General features: G+C 46.5%; 1 protein-coding gene across 2 annotated transcripts in view; it reads left to right on the top strand.

Moving 5' to 3' along the window:
* The window catches only part of LOC126284187 (Krueppel-like factor 8), a 1008191-nt gene extending 984599 nt beyond the window's left edge, over nt 1-23592 (top strand). For both annotated transcript variants that reach the window (XM_049982934.1, XM_049982933.1), the window contains one exon: nt 19871-23592. In XM_049982934.1, the coding sequence (XP_049838891.1) occupies nt 19871-20043 (173 nt within the window). In that variant the 3' untranslated portion in view covers nt 20044-23592. The remainder of the gene's footprint in view (nt 1-19870) is intronic.
* Nucleotides 23593-23811: the final 219 nt, after the last annotated feature.

The raw sequence follows: 23811 nt of genomic DNA, 5'->3' as shown, positions 1-23811 counted from the left end.
AGTCTACATTTTATATCCTCTCTACTTCGACAATCATTAGCTATTTTGCTCCCCAAACAGCAAAACTCATTTACTACTTTGAGCATCTCATTTCCTAATCTAATTACCGCAGCATCAAGACACTGTCCATTTCGTTCAGCTGCTCTTCCAGGTCCTTTGGTTCAAATGGCTCTGAGCACTATGGGACTTAACATCTATGGTCATCAGTCCCCTAGAACTTAGAACTACTTAAATCTAACTAACCTAAGGACATCACACAACACCCAGTCATCACGAGGCAGAGAAAAATCCCTGATCCTACCGGGGGTCGAACCCGGGCGCGGGAAGCGAGAACTCTACCGCACGACCACGAGCTGCGGACTTCAGGTCCTTTGCTTTCTCTGACAGAATCACATTGTCCTAGACGAACCTCAAAGTTTTTATTTATTCTCCATAGATTTTAATTCCTACTCCGAATTTTTCTTTTGTTTCCTTTACTGCTTGCTTTTTATACAGCTAGTGGACCTTAGTAACTTTATACTTCCACCAGCTCCTGAAAAAAAGCCATGTTTACAGTCTGACAGATAGACAGAGAGGCTGTCGGTCGGATAGATGCACGGACGAATGGATGGACAACAAAGCGATCGTATAAGTATATGAGAACGCCTATAATTTTCAAACATGACTTTTTCGAAAACGGATGACAGTTAGGTCATCCTGTTTATGTACAGGGTGACATTTATTGAACTATATGAAATGTAATCGTCATAACTTCTGAACGGTTCGCGTTATGATGTTCAAATTGCACGGTTGACCACGAGCCGTGATGGGAATTAATATGCGCTGTGTGGTTGGTTTAGCAACGAAGCCCACTTTCATTTGGACGGGTTTTTCAATAAGGAAGTTGGCGCTTTTGGGGGACTGAGAATCCACGTTTCGCGATGGAAAAGTCTCATCACTCCCAACTGGTGGCTGTGTGATGTGCAAGTCACGGAATAGTCTTTGCGATATACCTTCATGGCACGGTGACCACCGAACGGTACGTGAAGGTTTTTCAAGATGATTTCATCCCCATTATCCAAAGTGACCCTGGTTTCGACAAGATGTGATTCATGCAAGACTGAGGTCGACCCCATCGAAGCAGGAAAGTGTTTGATGTCCGGGAGGAGAACTATGGGGACCGCACTCTGGTTCTGGGGTACCCAAAAACGACTGGCACAGGCCTCGATTGGCCACAATATTCTCCGGATCTGAACGCATACGACTCGCTTTTGTAGATCTGTATTAAAGACATGTGCAGAACCCCAAAACCATTGCTGAGATGAGAACAGCCATTCAGGAGGTCATTAACAGGATAAATGTTCCGACACTTTAGCGGGTCAAGCAGAATTTCGCTATCCGCCTGCGCCTTATCATCGCGAATGATGGCAGGCATATCGAACATGTCATAACCTAAATCCGAATATCTGCAATGACGTTTACATGTTGAATGAAGTGTGTTCATGCCGTAGTTTGTAACTAATTTAGGTTTTTTTCATATACTTCAATAATCGTCACCCTCTATGTTCAAAGTCGTAGTCGTGTACTACACGCCCTGTCGGTATAAATCAAATCGGTAAGGGAAGTTCGTACTGTCCGCCTGTCCGTAGACATCAGCCTCGATGCTCTTTGAGACATCCTGGACTGTGTAGCACCGCGTCACGTGGATGAAAAAAAGGACCAGTTCGTATAAGAATCTTAAAACATACTGATTGAGTGAGCTTCTGCACAGTCATCATCATCTTGCAAAAACGTTGCAAAATAATGTTATGTATTTAAAGACTATTGGGAACAAACTTGACAGACCGAAACTCCCTTCAGCTGCTTGGCGCTTTTGTTCAGAATTTGGATGGAACCAGAGTGACATGCACAGACTCTGATTATCTGCGGGGTTGATAAACATGTAAGGCTCTTGCTATATCTTACTGTCGAACCGTAAGTAGCCGCCTGCAAGAGTCTTCATAGTTTTGCTTTACTGGACCACTACATTCCGAGAGGTCTTTGCTTTGCCAGAGGTTTCTTCCAGTGCGCCGGTAGTCTTTAAACTGTTGGCAAGCAATTGGATGAGAGAAACGTTTGAAAGCAAGCTGCTTCAGGTCGTGAGGCCTTTTATGTTCCGCCTGTCCGAGATAAAGACGCACGTGCGCCTCTTCCGAAGCGACTTACGACCGAGGCAGCAGGTGTCCGAGACGAGCGCAAGAGCGCGGCCTTGCGGCTGCCTCGTCATCTCCGACGAGGCGAGCGATTGTTTGGTAACGCGGATGCCAGAGCTTCCGATGCCCCGCCGCTCTCCGTAAAGAGGAAATACTGAGCTGATGTTTATCGCCGGAATTCCTGCTGTGTGTCGTCGCCAGCGTCCGCCATGACGAACGAGCGGGCTCTCCCTGTTTAATGTCCCGCGCTGCCTCCTTCGGGCCCAATTAATCGCCAGGCCTCGCGCCGTTCATTTCCTCGCGGTTTCTTCTTGATATTACCTATCTCCATCTCGGCTGTGTCTAATTCTCTTGATGAAGATTTGTGTCTCGGCATTTCACCGTTCCTGGAGCAACTGCTAGCTATGCACCAGTACCAAGAACCTGTTGAAACCGTCCAGTTAGATGGTGACTCGTTGGATGCTCACCGTAATAAGATCACATGAGCGTAGACAACAGCTTCACGGCTTATAACGAGGCGTTATCTCTGTTACTAACAGAAAGAGCTACTCGAAGTTGGCAACGACCAAGTTTTGGAAATAAATGACCGACATGTCGTGCTAGCTGTCGGTGGTCTCCTTTTGAGCCTAGCAGCAACCTACATTCCAGTTTACTGCTCAAGTATGAGGATCTTTTTGTTGTACAGTGTGCTTTATTGACAACTGGGAAACTGTGGGAGGAGATTTCCCATTCCAGAATTATTATTCGTTGATAATAACCAAAGTCCCAGCGGAGTCAGGGATTTTCTCTGCCTCGTGATGACTGGGTGTTGTGTGCTGTCCTTAGGTTAGTTAGGTTTAAGTAGTTCTAAGTTCTAGGGGACTTATGACAATAGATGTTAAGTCCCATAGTGCTCAGAGCCATTTGAACCATTTGAAAGCCAATATCAAAGGAAACCTCCAAAAAACCCTGCTCAGAACTGGAGATTGGAACTAGTTGTAATACACCTCTGAGACTGTGATGTCCTTTGTCCCAGACACACACATACACAGTGTTTGGGGAGGAAAGGTCAATATTTTAAACAGTGAGAGTATAAGTAATTCTGACCAAAACATTAGGAAGTTGTGGGTATTGAAATGAACATTAACACTTTAATTCTGCAAAATAGATATACACAACGTGAACGTATACGCAATACAACTGGACCGTAACGTAATTTTCTTCCAAACAATGCACTGGTACATGCCATGCTTACGCTGTGTAGCCTACCACGTATTATGGCCATGCGACGTACGTAGTACAATCGCCCGTTGTTTGCCCAGTTGTGCCGTCTAAGCCGCATTATTTAGTGTACCGGCGACGGATCGGTTAGCTGTGTAGTGTATGGTGTTAACTGTATTCGTACAAGCGCTGCTAACAATGCCACACGTCTACAGTAATTAGGAATACGCAAATATGGTGTGTGTTTATGGCTCCTGCGACGATAGTGATATCGCTGCAAGGGAAGAATACCACAGGCGCTTTCAGACTCTAAGATTTCCTGATCGCAGAGTGTTTACCAAAGCGTTTATCACTTATGCGTGAAACAGGCTCTTCTCCAAGTAGATATTTTTCGCCCGAGCGTGCACGTCAACAAACTTTGCAAGAACAGGGAGAAATTATCGCAAGTGTTGAGAAAGTCCCAGTACGAGCATACAAAGAATGTCCCTGCGTATGAATGTTCCACAGACACGTGTATGGGAAACATTACATGCGGAAATCCTGTATCCATTTACCATACAGCGTGTCTAAAATCTCCACGTTGGGGCAATGCCCAACGACTTCAATTCTGTCACTGGGTAATTGAGAATAGTCATTTGTTTCCATACATACTATTCACTGACGAAGCCCAGTTTTCACGACATAGAATAAACAACACACGCAATAATCATCGATTGTCACAGGGAAATATACATGCTTCAGTGGATAGCAATTTCCAAGTTCGTTTTTCCATAAATGTTTGGTGCGACATGATCGGTAACCTTTTGATAGGTCCATTTATTACCAATAAGCGATTGACGGGAGAGAGGTACCTGCATTTTTGGAAAATTCATTTGTTTAGAAAAAATTAATTTGTGGAACTGTTGGAAGACGTTCCTTTAGCCAAGCGAACTCTAATGTACTTTTGACATGACGGTGCCCCTCCACAAGTTACCTTACGTATCAGGAACCATCTCAACCTCACCTACCACAATCCATGGATTGGCCGTGGCGGTGCTGTTAACTGGCCTCCAAGATCACCTGACCTTACATCTTTAGATTTCTGTTCATGGGGTTGGATGAAATCAGTGGTGCACAAAGTGAAGGTAAATGCACGAAATGAACTGCCTCGTCGCATCATGGACGATGCTGAATTGATTAGGAACCAACCACAGGCAATTGAACAAGCAACACAACATGTTATCGCTAGAGCGCAAAAATGCATTGACGCTCATGGTGGGATATTCGAACGTGTTCTGTGAACTGTACAACATATGTCCGATAAGTGTGAAAGTCGTGTGTAAAAGACGTGGTACGTCTTTTTCAACTGAATACATGTAAAATGCATGTTGTAATGCATTATGTACTAAATGCAAAATAAGTAAACATTATGTAAAAATGTGTACCACAACTATACTTGTCTGTAACATTGTTTTCAAGAAAATCACGTTACGTTCAAGTTGTATTCCGTATGCGTTCACGATGTGCACATCAATTTTCCAGAATTAAAGTTTCTTTCAATACCCATACCTTCCTAACGAAGCATTTGCGGACCATGTTCATATAACATTTTTTGTTCAGAATTACTTATACTGTCACAGTGTAAAATATTGACCTTTCCTCCCCGAACACCCTGTATATGGGGAAAGAGAGGGTGGGGGGGGGGGGGCGCAATTGTTACAGGGTTGGACTCATCGGAACTATTCACACCAGTCTCATGCAGTTGCAGCTTCACACGAATTAAAATTTCAGTAACTTTATGTAAAATTTTTGAACGGGTCTTAACACGTGTGATTCTGTGATGTCGAATAAGTAGATAACAGAATATCACGCTTAAATGCACAAAAATTTGTTTTCTTGTTAGGATACTAAACGAAAAAACCTCTGCTCATTCTGATCTGTTTTCCTACCGGTTACCTTACGAGGTCATTTCATTCAGTGTCGCTCAGGGTAGTTACTTTTAGGTATATTACGGTAGATACGGTCTCCCACAATTTGTCATCAGTAGTTCAATTGTACAGTAATGGATTTCTTTTCCTGTGTATTCGCAGTTGTTACATTTATTTACGTCAGGGTCAACAGTCAGAGCCTCGACCATTCGTCAATCCTTTGCAGGTCGTTCTGCAAATACTGTCTTATGGCGTTGCTAGTTTCTTATAAACAACCACATCGTCCGCGAACAAAATTAAAAAGTTTCCGACACCTTCCACTCGATCGTTTATATAATCGTAAACAGTAACGGTCGTATCACACTTCCTTGGGGTACACCGGAAATTACCTTTACATCTCTCGATTTTGTTCCGTTGAGAGAAACATACTGAGTTCTTTCTGCAGGGAAGTCTAGAATCCAGCTGCAAATCTGTACTACACTTGATAAGCTCGTATTATTTTTTTCACTAAGCGTCAGTGCGCGATGGTGTCAAAAGCCTTCCCGGAAGTCAAGGAACGCGACATCGACCTCAGCCCCATTGGCTACGGCGCTGTGGATGTCATGAGGAACAGAGCGAACTGAGTTTCGTAACACCCCTCTTCACGGAATCTGGGTTGATTTTTTATAGAGCACAGTTTCGATCTCAAAAACGTCATAATTCTTGATCATAAAATATGTTCAACAATTCTACAACAGATTGCTGTTAACGAGATAAGCCTACACTTGAGGTGACGAAGGGCATGAGATAGCGATATGCACATTCGCGTACGTAAGGTGTAACGGGTAGCACACTGGCGGAGATGTCATTTGTACTCGGGTGACTCGTGTGAAAAGGTTTCCGACGTGATTATGGCCGCACGATGGGAATTAAGACTTTGAACTCGGAATGGTAGTAGGAGGTAGACGCATGGGACATTTCATTTCGGAAATTGTTAGAGAATTCATTACTCTGCGATTCACATTGTCAAGAGTGTGCGGTGAATACCAAATTTCAGCCATCACCTCTCAACACGGACAATACAGTGGCCGACGCCCGTCTTTTAACGACCGAGAGAAGCGACGTTTGCGTACGGTTTTCATTGCTAACAGACAAGCAACAGTGCGTGAAATAACCGCAGAAATGAATGATGGACATACGACCAACGTATCCGTTAGGGCACTGCGGCAAAGTTTGAAGTTAACGGGCTATGGCAACAGATGATCGACGCACAGCGTCGTCTGTAGCCCCTTTCCTGGGTTCGTGACCATATCGGTTCGGTCCTAGACGACTGGAAAGTCGTGTCCAGGTCACTTGAGTCCCGAGTTCAGTTGGTAAGGTTCAAATGGCTCTGAGCAGTATGCGACTTCTGTGGTCATCAGTCGCCTAGAACTTAGAACTGCTTAAACCTAACTAACCTAAGGACGTCACACACATCCATGCCCGAGGCAGGATTCGAACCTGCGACCGTAGCGGTCACGCTGTTCCAGATTGAAGCGCCTAGAACCGCACGGCCACACCGGCCAGCTTAGTTGGTAAGAGCTGATGAGAGGGTTAGAGCGTGACGCAGATCTCCCAAAGCCATGGATCCAAATTGTCAACAGGACACTGTGCAAGCTGTTGGTGGCTGCATAATAATGTGAGCTGTGTTTAAATGGTATAGACTGGGTCCTCTAGTCCAAATGATCAGATTATTGGTTGCAGATGGATATGTTCGGCCACTTGGAGACCATTTTCATCGAATTTTTATGGATGATGATACACAGTTGTTCGAGATTGGTGTGAAGAACCTGCTCGGCAATTGGGCGAATGATTCGGCCACCAAGATGGCCCGACATGAATCTATCGAACATTTATGGCACATAACCGAGAGGTCAGTTCGTATAGAAAATCCTGCACCGGCAACAGTTACGCAATTATGGTCAGCTTTAGAGGCAGCAGGGCTAAGTATTTCTGCAGGGATTACCAACGGATTTTAGAGTCCATACCATCTCGAGTTGCTCCTCTATGCCGAGCAGAAGGAGATGCGACACGATATTAGGAGGTATCCCAAGATTTTCGTCACATCAGTGTATAATCATTTGCATATATACTGTCTCTCTTCTTGAAAATGGGAATGACTACATTAATTGTAATAATGTTTGTTTATTTATTTACTAATTGCAATAACATTTATCATTCAGCCATGTTGGTTAATGTTCTAGTATTTGAACATCATTTGCGTGATATTTTTTTTATTTTGTTCTAGACAATAAAGTATTTGGGGCGTCAAGATAAACGGGACACAATGTACATACACTACTACACACTCTGTGACGGCGTTTGGAGCGGTAGACGGCATTTAGAACAGAAGCACACTTGCAATTTTTAAAGGGAAAGCACGTGCAGTGTCGTTCACCTCAGAAATGTGGGTAACGCCTACAAAAGGGCACGGGCGAAGAGTGGGGGGACGAGACGTAGGAGGCATTAGTTAGGCTGTCCCGCCGACAGGTCAGAATGCGCGGTTCCGGCGATGAGGAACGGAGGCTGTGCGCGGATTGAGCCGTCGCGTCCCCTGCTTCTGCTCTGCCCCGGCCTGCTGCGGCCGCGTCGCCAGGTAGGCAGAGCGCGGTCCTAGCCGCGGGGACGGCTCGCGGCCGCGTTGTCGCCGCTATTTATGTGGGTCCGCCTCTGTCATAGATGTAAGTTGTGGCGCGCGCGCAGATAAATGGGCGCAGATAGCCGCAGCCGGGCGGGACCCCGGCCGCTATCCGGCGGCAGCGCCGTGCCTTTTCCCCGGCTTTCGTTCCTTTTACGCTTCGCCCACATACCGCTCTTCTCTTTTGGGGAGTGGGGAGGGGAGGCAGCGTGATTTATTCCCCACCCGCGCACCTTACCCACGGTGACTCCTAGGCGTACCGAGCACATAATTCCTTCCGACCGGCGGCCCACCCCAAATGCGCGGCCAACCACCTTTCCACAGTTGCTCCCGACACCTGTCCGATTCTGTGTCTTCTGACAGTTCAGAATTGCCCTTTCTTTGCCTCTTATTTATCGTTTTTTTTCTGCCGTGTTTATGCGTCGTACGTTCCTCTTCATCTTGACGAGATTTACGACGCCGTTGTAATGGGAACGCGAAGACGTATTTACGACCGTGTAATAGTCTTCCTAAGTGTCACCAGCGAGGAGTCCAGTGATAATTTCGAGGGGTGCTCGTTCCAAATTAAAATATATCGAGTGACACATTTCCATTACTGAATCATTTGCCTTATGCTTCGCCTTTCATTTATTCCTTTTGTGATTTGAAATACAGTTACGAGATTCTTCCCACGACATTCTATCACTCACCGATGATTAAATGAGGTCAGCTGGTAATTAATACCGCGGAAATCCACTCGAGAGCGGCGGGCTTTAAATCCTGGACCAAGCTTCTTTAAATAGTTGTTCAGCGTTATCCCACAGTTACTGTGTCAGAGTGGCGAAAGGAAGACCATGACCGTCACGTTTGCTTGTCCTCCATAAACTGAGTTTGTGTCTCTTTCCTGAAGAAATGGACACCAACATCTTGTCAACCCTTTCACCGCCACCGTAATCTTGCATTGTTGCTTCGGTCTTCTCTAACCTCTCGGATCATAACAACGTACTTTCTTGGTCGGAATTCTGGCACACAAGTATAGTTACTTAACAAAAGTTGGTGAAAAAGAGAAGGAAATCTACGCAGAACTGAACTGAAATGTAACGAATCATAGTATGGCAGGAGACTCTGTCCGGGGGTCCTTCGGCTGCCTGGTGCAAGTCTTTCTTTTTGACGCCACTTCGGCGACATGTCCGTCGATGTAGATGAAATGAAATAAGGAGGATAACACGAACGCCCAATGCCCTAGCGAAAAGAATCCTCAACAAGCTCGAAAATGGAAACTCAAGATGCAGAGGCTACGACGCCTAACCGCCAGACCACAGGAAGCGGATGAGCGAAGCTCAAGAGCTGGGAAGACAAGCAGTTCAAGGAAATAGGAAACCTACACCGGATAAAGCGTTTCTGAGCAACTTAACCGAAAGTAATGCTGTTTAATATGCACGGAGAAAATACACTCCTGGAAATGGAAAAAAGAACACATTGACACCGGTGTGTCAGACCCACCATACTTGCTCCGGACACTGCGAGAGGGCTGTACAAGCAATGATCACACGCACGGCACAGCGGACACACCAGGAACCGCGGTGTTGGCCGTCGAATGGCGCTAGCTGCGCAGCATTTGTGCACCGCCGCCGTCAGTGTCAGCCAGTTTGCCGTGGCATACGGAGCTCCATCGCAGTCTTTAACACTGGTAGCATGCCGCGACAGCGTGGACGTGAACCGTATGTGCAATTGACTGACTTTGAGCGAGGGCGTATAGTGGGCATGCGGGAGGCCGGGTGGACGTACAGCCGAATTGCTCAACACGTGGGGCGTGAGGTATCCACAGTACATCGATGTTGTCGCCAGTGGTCGGCAGAAGGTGCAAGTGCCCGTCGACCTGGGACCGGACCGCAGCGACGCACGGATGCACGCCAAGACCGTAGGATCCTACGCAGTGCCGTAGGGGACCGCACCGCCACTTCCCAGCAAATTAGGGACACTGCTGCTGCTGGGGTATCGGCGAGGACCATTCCCAACCGTCTCCATGAAGCTGGGCTACGGTCCCGCACACCGTTAGGCCGTCTTCCGCTCACGCCCCAACATCGTGCAGCCCGCCTCCAGTGGTGTCGCGACAGGCGTGAATGGAGGGACGAATGGAGACGTGTCGTCTTCAGCGATGAGAGTCGCTTCTGCCTTGGTGCCAATGATGGTCGTATGCGTGTTTGGCGCCGTGCAGTTGAGCGCCACAATCAGGACTGCATACGACCGAGGCACACAGGGCAAACACCCGGCATCATGGTGTGGGGAGCGATCTCCTACACTGGCTGTACACCTCTGGTGATCGTCGATGGGACACTGAATAGTGCACGGTACATCCAAACCGTCATCGAACCCATCGTTCTACCATTCCTAGACCGGCAAGGGAACTTGCTGTTCCAACAGGACAATGCACGTCCGCATGTATCCCGTGCCACCCAACGTGCTCTAGAAGGTGTAAGTCAACTACCCTGGCCAGCAAGATCTCCGGATCTGTCCCCCATTGAGCATGTTTGGGACTGGATGAAGCGTCGTCTCACGCGGTCTGCACGTCCAGCACGAACGCTGGTCCAACTGAGGCGCGAGGTGGAAATGGCATGGCAAGCCGTTCCACAGGACTACATCCAGCATCTCTACGATCGTCTCCATGGGAGAATAGCAGCGTGCATTGCTACGAAAGGTGGATATACACTGTACTAGTGCCGACATTGTGCATGCTCTGTTGCCTGTGTCTATGTGCCTGTGGTTCTGTCAGTGTGATCATGTGATGTATCTGACCCCAGGAATGTGTCAATAAAGTTTCCCCTTCCTGGGACAATGAATTCACGGTGTCCTTATTTCAATTTCCAGGAGTGTGTATTAGAAGCGACCTCTCGGCTGATTAAATGTAACTTAGCTATTTTAGCGATTCCCCATTGTACGATTGCGAAATTCGAAAGGCTCGAGCATCTGCATGCATACACGTGATACTTACTAGCATAGTACATACGCAAGTAGAGGATTACGTATATTAGTAGACAAGACCCAAACACGGGCAGCGAGAGACGGGTCACGGGTTCGTTTGGTAAGCGCGAAAGCGTCATGCGATTCTCATCCAACTTCAGTGACAGACCTCAAAGACAAATTTACTGTCAACGCTCTGCAACCGTACGTTCCTAGAAGAGTCAACCGTTATACTGAGGTGACAAAAGTCACGGGATACCTCTTACATCGCGTCGGACCTCCTTTCGCCCCAACGTAGTGCAGCGATTTGACGTGGTACGGACTCGACAAGTCTTTAGAAGTCCACTGCAGAAATATTCAGCCATGCTGCCTCTATAGCTGTCCATAAATGCAAAAGTGTTGCCAGCGTCGGATTTTGTGCACGAACTGACCACTCGATTATGTCCCATAAATGTACGGTGGGAATCATATCGGGCGAAATGTATGGTCCTGTCATTCACTCAAATCGTGCAGAATGTTCTCTTAACCAATCGCGATCAACTGTGGCCAGGTGAAATGGCGCATTGCCATCCATAAACATTCCATCGTTGTGTGGGAACATGAAGTCCACGAATTACTGCAACCTGTGTCCAAGTAGCTTTAAATAACCATTTCCAGTCAACGATCGGTCCAGTTGGGCCAGAAGACTCAATCCATTCCATGTAAACACACCGCACACCATTATGGAGCCACCACCAGTGCCTTGTTGACAACTTGTCATCCAAGTCTTCGTGGGGTCAGCGACACACTCGAATCCTCGCATCACCTCTTCCCTACTGAAATCGGGACTCACCTGATCAGGCCACGGTTTTAAATCGTCTATCGTTCAACCTGGAAGGTCACGCGCCCAGGATAGGTTATGCAGGCGATGTCGTGCAGTTAACAAAGATACTCGCTTCGGTCGTCTGCTGTAATGGCCCTTTACCGCCACATTTCGCCGTACTGTCCTGATGAATACATTCGTTTTACGTCCCACATTGATTTCTGCTGTTATTTCACGCATTGTTGCTTGTCTCTTAGCACTGACAACTCTCCGCACACGCCGCTGCTCTCAGTTGTTGAGGATCGTCGGCTGCTGCGTTGTCTGGGGTGAGCGGTAATGCTGAAATGTGATATTCTTGGCACACTCTTGACACTGTGGATCTCGGAATATTGAATTCCCTAACGATTCTCGACACGGATTGTCCCCTGCATCTAGCACTAGCTACCTTTCCGTGTTCGAAGTCTTATCATTCCCGTAATGCGGCCATAATCACGCCGGAAGTCTTTTCACACGAATCAGCTGAGTACAAATGAAGCTCCACCAATGCACTGCCCTTTTATACCCTGTATACGCGATACTACCGCTATATGTAAGTGTGCACATCGCTTTTCACCTCAGCGTATACTGCTTCCTCGCACATACGCCTAATAAGACGACCATAGAAGTAAAATTTAGAGAGATTCGAACTGACAGGAAGTTCATCAGTCAATTATTCCGCGCACCATATTCGCGACAGGAAAAGGAATTGGGGGAAATGACAGCTGTACACGGAGAACTCTCTCCCACATACCGTAAAGTGGTTTGCGGAGTATATCTGTAGACAGGTGTACCTAAGATATAGCTAATACTAGAAGACTGGACTATCTGCTAATGCCCCTCCGGTACTAGTTCTACTCTCGGAATTGCAAAAGTGTGGGCTAAAATAGAAATGAGGGAAAGGAGCAGACGAGAAGGACGCGCTGGCCGGCGAGTGTTGGCGGCGATGGCATCGCGAGCCGCCAATCGGCGCTCCTGATTTACGGTAATGGCCGTGGCTGTGGCCGCGGCCGCGCGCATGCAAATACGGTAATGGCACCACAGGCCGCGCGCCACCTTGCGCCGCGGCTACCAAGGCCGCGAGCTGCGTCCCGGCAGGACCCTCCTCTGGTCGCTACCAACTCGTCGGGCCACCCGCCTTGTCGTGACGGTTTCAGCAACTTCCACGAATGCTCTTCAGATTGCGCACGTGACTTTCTCTTGACATTTCCGCAAAATGTTCAGGCCAGTGTTACGTTAGTCAGCCTATGCGCGTACTAGACTGTCTTCAAAGCTATAGCTCCTGAACGTTGTCTATGTATAATTTGAATTACTGCCAGCATATATAATGGTCAATACAGCGGAAATGTAATTGTTTCTTTCTCCATTTCGTAAGAGGAGAACGAACACATCGTTGTGTCTAATGAACGATTATTAAGGTTTTCTCAAATTTCACACGAGACTTTCTGTGATAGAAATTTTTTTCCAAGAGATGTGACTGCTTGTACCGTATAGCTTAATAAGGCTAACAACATGAGGTTCGAAACCCGCACTTCCTGAATATGTACCACCTTTTCGTGTATTGTGTTGTCACATCATGGCTCCTAGGAACACAACGAACGGGAATGGTAATTCGCATGGAAGGGTAAAAACGGCCTCTTTCTCTCTTCCACCTCGTTTTACAAGGTAGTATAGGAAATGGTATAAATTCCCATTAACCACCATACATTTTTCGATTCGCTGTAACTCAGGCTGGTGTCGTTTAAAAACGTACATTTTGGCCAACGGATGTTATCGAATTTAATTGTTGGTGTGGCTTTATGCCGCATTTCCCCCACACTACTGCTGTCTTCTTCCTTACGTCGGCATCCGTGCCACTATGCTTTCGGTCACTTTTGACCTTTATCTTTATGTACAGTGACTCCGTGATGACGTACAAACTTTCTGGGACGATAGAAAAGGGTAAATGCGACAGGTTTATGTAAGGGACCTAGTCGAAAGCTATAATCGAAAATTTTTATGCTACCTCTGACAGCGGAATAATTGTGCTGTTGAAACTTCCTGACAGATTAAAACTGTGTGCCGGATCGAGACTCGAACTATATCCTTTCTTCCAGGACGGCTAGTTCTGCAAGGTGTACAGGAGAGCTTCTATGAAGTTTGAAAGATAGGAGATGCGGGACTGGCGGAGCTGTGAGGACGGGTCGTGAGTCGTGCGTCGTGCTTGGGTAGCTCAGTTGGTAGAGCACTTGCCCGCGAAAGGCGGAGGTCCCTAGTTCGAGTCTCGGTCCGGTACACAGTTTTAATCTTCCAGGAAGTTTCACATCAGCGCACACTCCGCTGCAGAGTGAAATTTCTCAATTCTACTGTTGTTGCTAAGATTCTAGTGTAGACAATCCAGGGACCAAATATCCGTATAGAACATGTTTCCAAGAGTGTTCCAACGATTAACTGAAGCAGGGAAATTGGTAACACAGTACAATTAACGCGGACGAGAACGACGAACTCCACGGATTCCCGACTTTGAAGCTTCAGTGCTTGCTTGAGTTGATGAGGCTCTTCCAATCAGCACTCGATCGGCTGCACGTGAGATAAATACGGAGCAGAGTACTGTGTGGCGAGTATTACGTGAAAAGCAGCTGCACACCTACATCCACAGAAACTGCGTGCTAGAACTGCTGACTTCGGACCTCGTGTCCTTTTCAGTCAGTGATTATTCCTGCTGTTTACAGCCGATCTTCTCTTCCTGCTTATGTTATTTTCACGGATTAAGCTAAACCAAGTTTACCAGATATGGAATGCTAAATAGTCGCAACAGTCATGACTGGGCCGAGGAGAAATCTTACCAAACAGCTGTGGAAAGCCATCAATACAGATTGTCATTCAACGTGTGTACAGGCATAATCAGATCCTTTTTCTCTTCCTCCCTGCTTAATGTACTAGCGTACACAATGTTTATCAGAGATACACTAGCCAGGTTCCTGTAAAATATCCCACTTATTATTCGACAACGGGTGTGGTTTCATCATCATAGAGATCGACCTCACTTTAAACTGATGGTTCGTAAACACCTCTGTCAGACATTCCCTGAAACGTGAATCGGTAGAAGAGGTCCTGTTTCGTGGCGAGGGATCACACTCCATTTGGTTTCTTCTTGGAGAGACATGTGAAACGTGTTGTGTACGAGACGCCTGTCGAGACTGAAGAGGATATTCCTAACAAGAATTCTCGCTGTTCTAACGACACGGGAGATATTACAATGGGTACAAAAGAACTTCGCACGATGCCATGCCTGCATTGAAGCTGATGGACGCAAGCTTCAACAACTGTTGTGTTGGGGAGTATTCAGCGCGAAATCTGCAGGTCACGATGAGAGTTGGGGAAGTTGGAGTCCTCAGTTCGAATGCAGCGCGAGACTAAGGCACAGCTCGAGTACATTTTCGCTCATGTTCATGAAATCTTGTTCTTTCCAGACTAGGTTCCCTTACTTCAAATTAGTATATTCACTCTTTTTCCGTCGTCCCTAAAACTTTATAACATCATCACAGAATCACCGTGTGTAGGGTCTAGTGTTTGTAAGAGTTTTTTAGCTGCTCTTACCAACGGGTTTTACTCATCTCTCAACGCCTTCAAATACCACGTGCAACATTTTCATATTCTCTCGCTCGGTGTGTGCAGACTGTTAGTCCTACACAAAAAATCATCAGGACTTTTTTGTAGGAAATAATATACGAGGGTTGTAACTTTAATAGTGGCAACTATTTACTTACAGATCGTACAAAATAGATACGTGTTTCAATGTTTTACTGACCTTCAAAGTAGTCACCAGCATTGTGTGTAAACCCGTTGCCAGTGATGCGGAAGTCGTAGGATATTCTTAGCAGTGACAGTTGGGTTGACAGTTCGAGCGGCGCGGTCTATTGCCCGACGAATTTGTAGCAGTTCTGAAGCGAATGCCGCGAAGTGTTTCCTTCAGTTTAGATATCGAGTTGAACTTACGAGGGCTTAAGGCATGAGAGTGGAGTAGGTGGTATAGCACTTAGCAACCCCATCAGTCAAATAAATCAGTAACAGCTAGTTCAAAATGATGGTCAGGTCCTGCAGAAAGTGTCATCACTTCTGTCTCTATGCTGTTCATTCTTGGAAAACAACCTACGACCAGCTTAGCGTAAGAAGTGATGACACTTTCTTCAGGGCCTGACCATCATTTTGAAGGATAATGCTCAAGCACGTACAGTGCAAGCTGTTACTGGTCTGTTTGACTGATAGGGCTGTTAAGTGCTATACCACCTACTCCACTCCCCTGGCTTAAGCCCTCTTGAGTTCAACGAGATTTCTAAACTGAAGAAAACACTTCTCGGTATTCGTTTTAGAGCTGTTACAAATTCGTCGGGCAATAGACCGGGCCGCTCAAGCCCTTTACACAACTGGAACTGCTAAGACTATCCTACGACTTCCACGTCGCTGGCAACGGGTTATACACAATGCTGGTGACTACTTTAAAGGTCAGTAAAACTTTGAAATATTTATCTAACCCTCGTAGTTGAATTTTGAACTGGGATAATTTTCCGCTGGAGGCTGTAGTTTTCGAATTATTCAACAAAAACGTACTGATGAAGTGACCTTCAAACGCGACTTTGTTGAATAATTCAAAAACTGTGGCTTCCAGCGAAAACTTCTCACTACAAACTTTAGCTACATTAAATTTCCTAGAAACGGTTATGTTCATTTTTTTCTGTAGGACTAAATAATTAGCGCTCAGCGAGCGAGAGACCATGAAAATCTCGCTTGTGGTTTCTGAAGGCGTCACGGGTTGCATAAAAACCATAGGTGGGGGCTGCTGAATCACCCTCTACATGTATATTTTTTTTGTGTGTGACTTGGATGGAGTTTATGTTCCATTGTTATCATGCAATATCGTAAAAACGTAAGAGGAGTTTGCTAATGTTCTTCGTGAGAAGTTCAAACGCAGTACGAAAGCAGTGAAATGTTGATTGGCGTCAGGGTTTCGTCCATGAGACGTGGGAAGGTTGCTGCAACTGGGATGTTAATCTCGGCACAAATCGGACGTCTGCGGCGATGATGCAAGGCGGACCGCGGCGGGCCGGCCCGGGCCGGGTTCATCTCTGCCGGGGCGCAGAACAATGGGTCGGCTTCGGCACTCCGTCACGCGACACCGCTGTGGCCTATCTGCTCGTGCCACGAGCGCCGGCGCACTCCAAAAACGAATAAAAGCCAAAGGCGTAGGAAGCGGGCGGCGTACGAGGGGCCGGGGGTGGCGAACCGCGAGACAGTCACATATAAATAAAGAAATTGCGTCAGATTTGAGCACAACGGTTTAGCCCAAATAAACATATGTCGAAGGACGGAACGAGAATGTGGCTACGCGGGCCAGGAGAGGAGCTCGGTGGAAGCGCGCAGGTGGTGGTGGGAGGGGAGTAGGGTTGTTTATTTACTTTGTGGCGACGCCGCAGCGGCGCACGACTTATGTGCCCTAAGTGGGCGCCGGCAAAGCACACCGGTAAATCAGGGCCTGGAAACGAGCCTCGCGGTGCACTGCGCCGCCGCCGACAATGGCCGAGAATTACCGGCTGGCGGGCGCGGTGAATATGACCTAATTGGTTTCGTATTTCCCACCGCAATCGGAACAGACAGTATCATTTACGCCTGGGGGTAGGGTGGGGAACAGGCGCGGCTCGGCGGGAAGGGAGCGTGGTGGGAAGGGACCGGTGTTTTATTGGTCACGCGGACAGCGTGTCCGCCCGCAGCGGGCGCCGCTGTCGTACAAAGACTGCTGCCCGGGTACTCCGGCGGCCGCGACAGCCTCTAGATCGCCGATGGCTAATTTAGGATCGATTCTCCCGGCGGGAGCCGCTCTACCGGCCGCGAGCAGCAAGCCCGTGCGCCGCGCGGCGCCGTGAAATACGCGTCCTTTCTTCTGCGCTCTTCCCAGTCACTAATTTGCGTGGCGACGCCGCCTCAATGGACGACGCCATTAACCGCGAGACGAAGCGTGCTAGGTGTTTCTAATTTCGACGGCTGGAAAATAATTGTCGACGTAACTTACTGGTCGTTAGCTGCGGCGCGGACACTGGAGACTCGTGTACGGCGCAGCGCTACTTTGCGCCCCGCATCTAATCGCCATTGTCTGACCTAACGACGCATTATTCATGTCACCTGCTGCGAGCCAACTATCCCACATGTGGCGCTATGTAACGTGTTAGCGACGCCGGTCTTTCTTCCGACAGTTAATCTCGCCTCGTCGTTGTAGCTGCTGTTAGTCTGGAGGATATAGGCATTTACCATTCTGCTGTGCTCGATACGCACCACTGCCTATGTGTCTTAAAGCCTCCTATACAGCTTTGTGCACTTGACAGGCGCTTCGCAGGAAACATGCTCCCTGCTGTACTTTTCATTAACAAGGCTGTTATTATTGGGAGAACACAAAGTGCAAGGACCTGCATCATTAATTGCAAGAAAGTTGTCGCGTTGCTGTTAGTAGGGTACCAGGTACTTGCACGTCACGTACAACGTTCTTTGCCACCTATCCCCGAACTGTGTTTGCACATAGTTTTGCTTATGCAATGATTGCTGGGCTTAAGCAGATAATCATTTATACCGTCGATTCATATCTTTTTAACCCAGTAATTGCTGCTAATTATGTGCATCTATATGGCTACTCAGCAGTTCACAATTAAGTGACTGGAAGAGGGTTCATCGAACCACATTCAAGCTCTGTCGTTTCACTCTCGAACAGTTTGCGAGAAAAACGAACAGTTAAATATTTCCGCGCAAGCTCTGACTTCCCTTATTTTATTACGCTGATCGTTTCTCCATATATAGGGGGCAGCAACAAAATAATTTCTGATGAGGAAGTTGGTGATTGAAATTGTGCGAAAAGTTCTCGCTGCAACGAAAAACGCCTTTGTTTTAATGATTACCACCCCGGTTCACGCATCATACAACACACTCCCTCCTGTTTCGCTACAAAACGAGCTACCTTTCTTTAAACACTTTCAATGTTCTCTGTCAATCCTATCTGTCGTGACACAGTATCCTTGACATATTCAAGGCGATCTCTGTACCCTTCTGGTCTGACTGGTCCTTCCGAACAGCATCGTGTGCCGCATTATCCTGCTGGAATTGCCCAAGGCTGTCGGAATGTACAGTGGACATGAATGGATGCAGGTGATCAGACAGGATGCTTACGTTCGTGTTCATCTGTCAGAGTTGTATCTAGACGTATCAGGGGTCCCCACATCACTCCAACTGCACACGCCCCACACCATTACACAGCCTTCACCAGATTGAATAGTCCCCTGCTGACATGCAGAGTCCATGGATTCATGAGGTTGTCTCCTTAACCGTACACGTCCATCTGCTCGATACAATTTGAAACGAGACTCGTCCGACCAGGCAACGTGTTTCCGGTCATCAATAGTCCAATCAGTGTAGGTGTTGACGCACCCATACGAGGCCTAAATCTTAGTGTCGTGCAGTCATCAGGGATACACGAGTGGGTCTTTGGCTCCGAGAGTCCATATCGATGATGTTTCGTTGAATGGTTCGCACCATGACGCTTGTTGGTGGCCCAGCATTGAAATCTGCAGCAATATGCGGAAGGATTGCACTTTTGTCACGTTAAACGACTGCCACCTTGAACGATCTCTTAAGTCGTCGTTGGTTCCGTTCTTGGCAGGATCTTTTCCGGCCGCAGCGATGTAGGAGATTTGACGTTTTGCCGGATTCCTGATATTCACAGTACACTGGTGAAAGGGTCGTACGGGAAAATCCCCACTTAATCACTACGTCGGAGATGCTGTGTCCCATCGCTCGTGCGCCGACTGTAACACCATGTTCAAATTCACTTAAATCTTGATAATCTGACATTGCAGCTGTAGTAACTAATTTAACGCCGGACACTTGTTGTCTTACATAAGCGTTGCCGACCACAGCATCGTATTTCATACCTCAGTATTTTAATATGCATGCCTATACCAGTTTTTTGGCGTTTCAGTGTGTTTGTGCATGTTAAGATACCACATTCAAAAATATGTGGACTTATACCAGTTACACCCTGTATATTAACGTCATATAACATCATGCCCTCCCACTGCATTATTATAGCGCTGCCTAGATTCTCAGTAGCGCCGGTTGTCTCCATTTCGTTATGTTTCAGGCGAGAAACCGTACCAGTGCATGTGGGACGGGTGCACGTGGAAGTTCGCGCGCTCGGACGAGCTGACGCGCCACTTCCGCAAGCACACGGGCCAGAAGCCGTTCAAGTGCCACCTGTGTCAGCGCTCCTTCTCGCGCTCCGACCACCTGTCGCTGCACATGAAGCGCCACTGAGAAGACGAGCCGTCGCGCCGCTGCCGAGTCTGCGACAGTGCCTGCGTCCGTCGCGGCTGCCAACACCTTCCGCACTAAAGAAGACACGTGAATGTTCTAAGGCACCTTCACTAAAGACGGGGACGCTACCGGTCGATGTCTCCGCGTCGTCTCACTGTTTCGTCACGATTGACCTTCCTCCTCGTTTCTGCCCGCCAGTGTCGAGAGATCAGAAAACTCGCGTCTGCTGCCAGGGTTTCCCCCCACCGAGAACTACTCTTCTCTTTAGATTTACTGGATATTTGTGTAACACCTTGCCAACCTGTGGAGTGGTTACGTACGCCTTCTCAACCTACGGCGAAAAAGCAACTTAGGATAAAAACAAATTACGGAATTCAGACAATATCAAGCTCGATACCGGTGCCAAGAAAGCCATAGAGTCCAAAGATTTTTTGGTGCGCCTGGCACGATGACCGGAGTTTGACGCCAGCGTGTCTCGCATCGTTAGACTCCAAAGTTGAGTATGAAACGGTCTGCTGTTGGATACTCATCCGAGCGTGCCCAAGATTGCTTCCAGCAGTAAATTCCTTGTATAGCAGCCAGTTGGAAGAGAAGTCCTAGTCGCCGCCAATTCGCAAGTTTGACATCCACGTGTTTCCCGCTACAGCACTTCGCTGATTGGGAGATGTCGTTCCAAAATAGCTAGAGAGTCGGATAGAGCGAACAAATGACGCCAGAGCTGGCACGTACGGCCTCTGCAGCCCAGCAGCTGGCGCTGAGCGCAGATGTCGGACCGCACGGGGCGCAGCGGCTGGCCAGCCCGCCCGTCTGCCACCTGTTAGGGTTCCGCTGGAACCAGTTCCTCCACACTCAGCGCGCAGCCGGCGGTGTCGGCAGCGTTTCGGCACGCCTCCGCCCTCGTCCAAGTGAATTCGTCGCTGCCCCGCCATCGGGTCTCAAATTGTCTGCCGACTCCAGGTACTTACCTCTCTGCATGTGTACTTTCCGTCCAACGACAGTCATTAAAACGACTGTCCCCTTTTGCGTCCACGTGTGCCCACGATTTTCGTTCGAGCAGAACAGTTTTCCCTGTGGAGAAAGATGGTAATTCATTTTTCGGCCACGTTGATAGCAGTTAGACGCATAAAAACTGTTCGCGTAGAGCTACGTCACTTTTGAGCGAGATAAACAAATAGAGAGCATCGAAGAAAGTACAAAATCTGCTGATCCTTCGATTTAATGTCTCCTCAAGACCATTTCACGATTCACTAAACAGATACAGTATAAACGGCTATACAACACACATTTGTCCATTGAAAGTGTCAATTTGTAATACTTTGGTAATATTTTATTTATCAGAAGTGTTGTACCATTTTTATACACACAGAGATACCTTTATACGCAGCCAGTAATAATTCATTCATAATGTCTATCAATTTCAGCAGCTTTACAAGATGAACTAGTTTCTGTCCTTAATTAGATTCCTAAAACCTCGGATAGCCTTCATATGTGAGCTTCACATTCCATTAAGGAAACTGCCAACTACAAAAGTCTTCCAGTTATGAAATTTGCGATCTTGAAGTATTTGCACGTAGTGGCTTGGACAAATTTGATGATTAATGTTTTCATTTTTCTTTAAAAAGAATTGTGCTAATGATCAGTGCAAATGTAATATATTCGAAGAGAGTATTTAACTACAAATTACTGTGATCTTATCTGGGCAGACTGCCAGACGTAAGCAATCTGTACATTGTTGCGTAACATTACTGTGATATAACAATTTGTAAGCATCAAAGGCCTAATCTATAAGTTCACTGCAACATAATGCTGAGTGCAGATACAGTTGTAAGGGGAGGGGGAAGTAGCGGAGATCAGCTTTCATTCGTGGTCGCTGAATAATTACGTAGGATGTTTTCACACTTTAACTGTGTATCTGCTAATTATCACTTTTCGAGTGGGGTTTATTCGGCACAATAGAAGAAGAATGCAGTGATACAACTATTGGAGAATTACTATGAGGAGCCTATTGCTAGTTTTCCTTAATCATCTCACTTAGTATTGTATGGCTTGAATCGTACTAGAAAAAGGAGGTACACTGGAATGTATTTGGACGTTTTTACCTGTGAGTGGTAAGGTTTCACTATGCTTTGTTTATCACCCAGAGAAATTGGGCACAAAGAGGAAAGAAAACAACATTTGTACTTCACTTTCAGTGACTGCCACTATGAAGTGATTAGTTTAAGAAATTAATTTATTGAATGTTTCAGCCCTTTGTAAATACAATTGTACAGCGATTGAGAATGTGAGTTTTCTGTATTGTACATATAGACATAAATCTATATTTTAGGAGATATATTACGTTTTGATAATGTACAAAAATGTTATTTAATTTTATCTTTCTTGCGAAAAAAGAGAATCTGTTAAACGTTCTTGCCGATCAACTGAGAGAGATCATAATAATTTTTCTTTGATTCTTGTTAATAGAAACGACTGGGGTTGGTTATAATTGATATGGCTGTGGATAACTGTGTTTTGGGATTTGAATTTAAACTGATAGTAATTTATTCGATGTTGGCTGAATAATATACGCTGAAGCAATAAGAGGGAACAAAACAGAAGTGAGACTACAGAATACTGAGCCAGTCTTCCTCTGACGGTCACTCCATACGACTGCCTTCGCATGCTTTCAAAGCTCGCGCAGTCGTGGGGCAGTCACTACACTGGCCTCGCCAGGATTTAATTAGCCTCAGTCGTAGAAATGTCTGGCTCTGTGTTCTGTGGTCACATCCCGATTCGAGTTATTAACTTCCGTCCTACGCCTGCTTATGCGGGCGGGTGTGTGCCTGTTTGTCTTCGAGTGGTTGTGTGAGTTTTGTGTGTGATAAAGAGGAAAGGCCAGTGAGAGTTGAGGGGAAGCTGTGGAGGGCGCGGACCACCAACTGAGCTAGCGAGCCTGCCGACTTACTTACCAGAAGGTCCCATCACTGATGTGGGGCGTTGGTGCCAATGCAGCGCCTCAAAGAGACGCTTCTGTCACACATTTCTCGCGTGAAAGAGGTTAGTGGTCCGTGTTCCCACTACAGTGGTTTTTTTATTTTAATATATTTCAAATTTTTTGTTTTTGTCGTTCATTAATTTTATGATTATATCGCCAAGAAGAAAAAGCTATGCATACCACAGGTCAGTGTCTACTTCTTCGAAATAATCTCTGTAATGTAATGGTCAGTATGAGCGCACATTTCTTTTTCCCATCGTGTTTGCTACGTTGGTTATCTTTATAATTTATTTATGCTATGTAGTATTGTCTTTATTCTTGTAAATATGCTGCATACGTTTTATGTATAGTTATTTTAAGTGAGGCATTATGCTAGAATTTTCGTAGTTCTTTTTAAGCTGGTAAAAGTGTACGTGAAAGTTTGTGGAATAAATGTATGATTGTTCTGGTTTTATGCTAAGCCATCAGAAGAAGGCTTGGTTGCTTGTTACGCAAAATAACATTCCAGATTACAATAAAAAGTGGTGTATGTGAAAAGGTATACTTGCAAAACGAAATAAAAAAATAAAAAGTTGCATACAGTGTAGTAAATGTACATTTTGCTCCCTTATTCCTTTCACTGAATCCACCAAATTATAATTATAGGAGTGTCCTTTGTATTTGTCTCATCTAACGGTAAGTATCATCAGAGACAGTCAAGTAAGTTTCTTGAATTTCATGGTATCTGTGACATGCTTATTGTTTAACTCAACATCCTGGAAAGAACGCATGTGAATCACAAACTCACTTAAACA

Source organism: Schistocerca gregaria, chromosome 8 (genome assembly GCF_023897955.1).
Source record: "Schistocerca gregaria isolate iqSchGreg1 chromosome 8, iqSchGreg1.2, whole genome shotgun sequence".
NCBI lineage: Eukaryota > Metazoa > Arthropoda > Insecta > Orthoptera > Acrididae > Schistocerca > Schistocerca gregaria.
The sequence above is the reverse complement of the archived record's forward strand: the minus strand, read 5'-3'. Positions and strand labels throughout refer to the sequence as shown.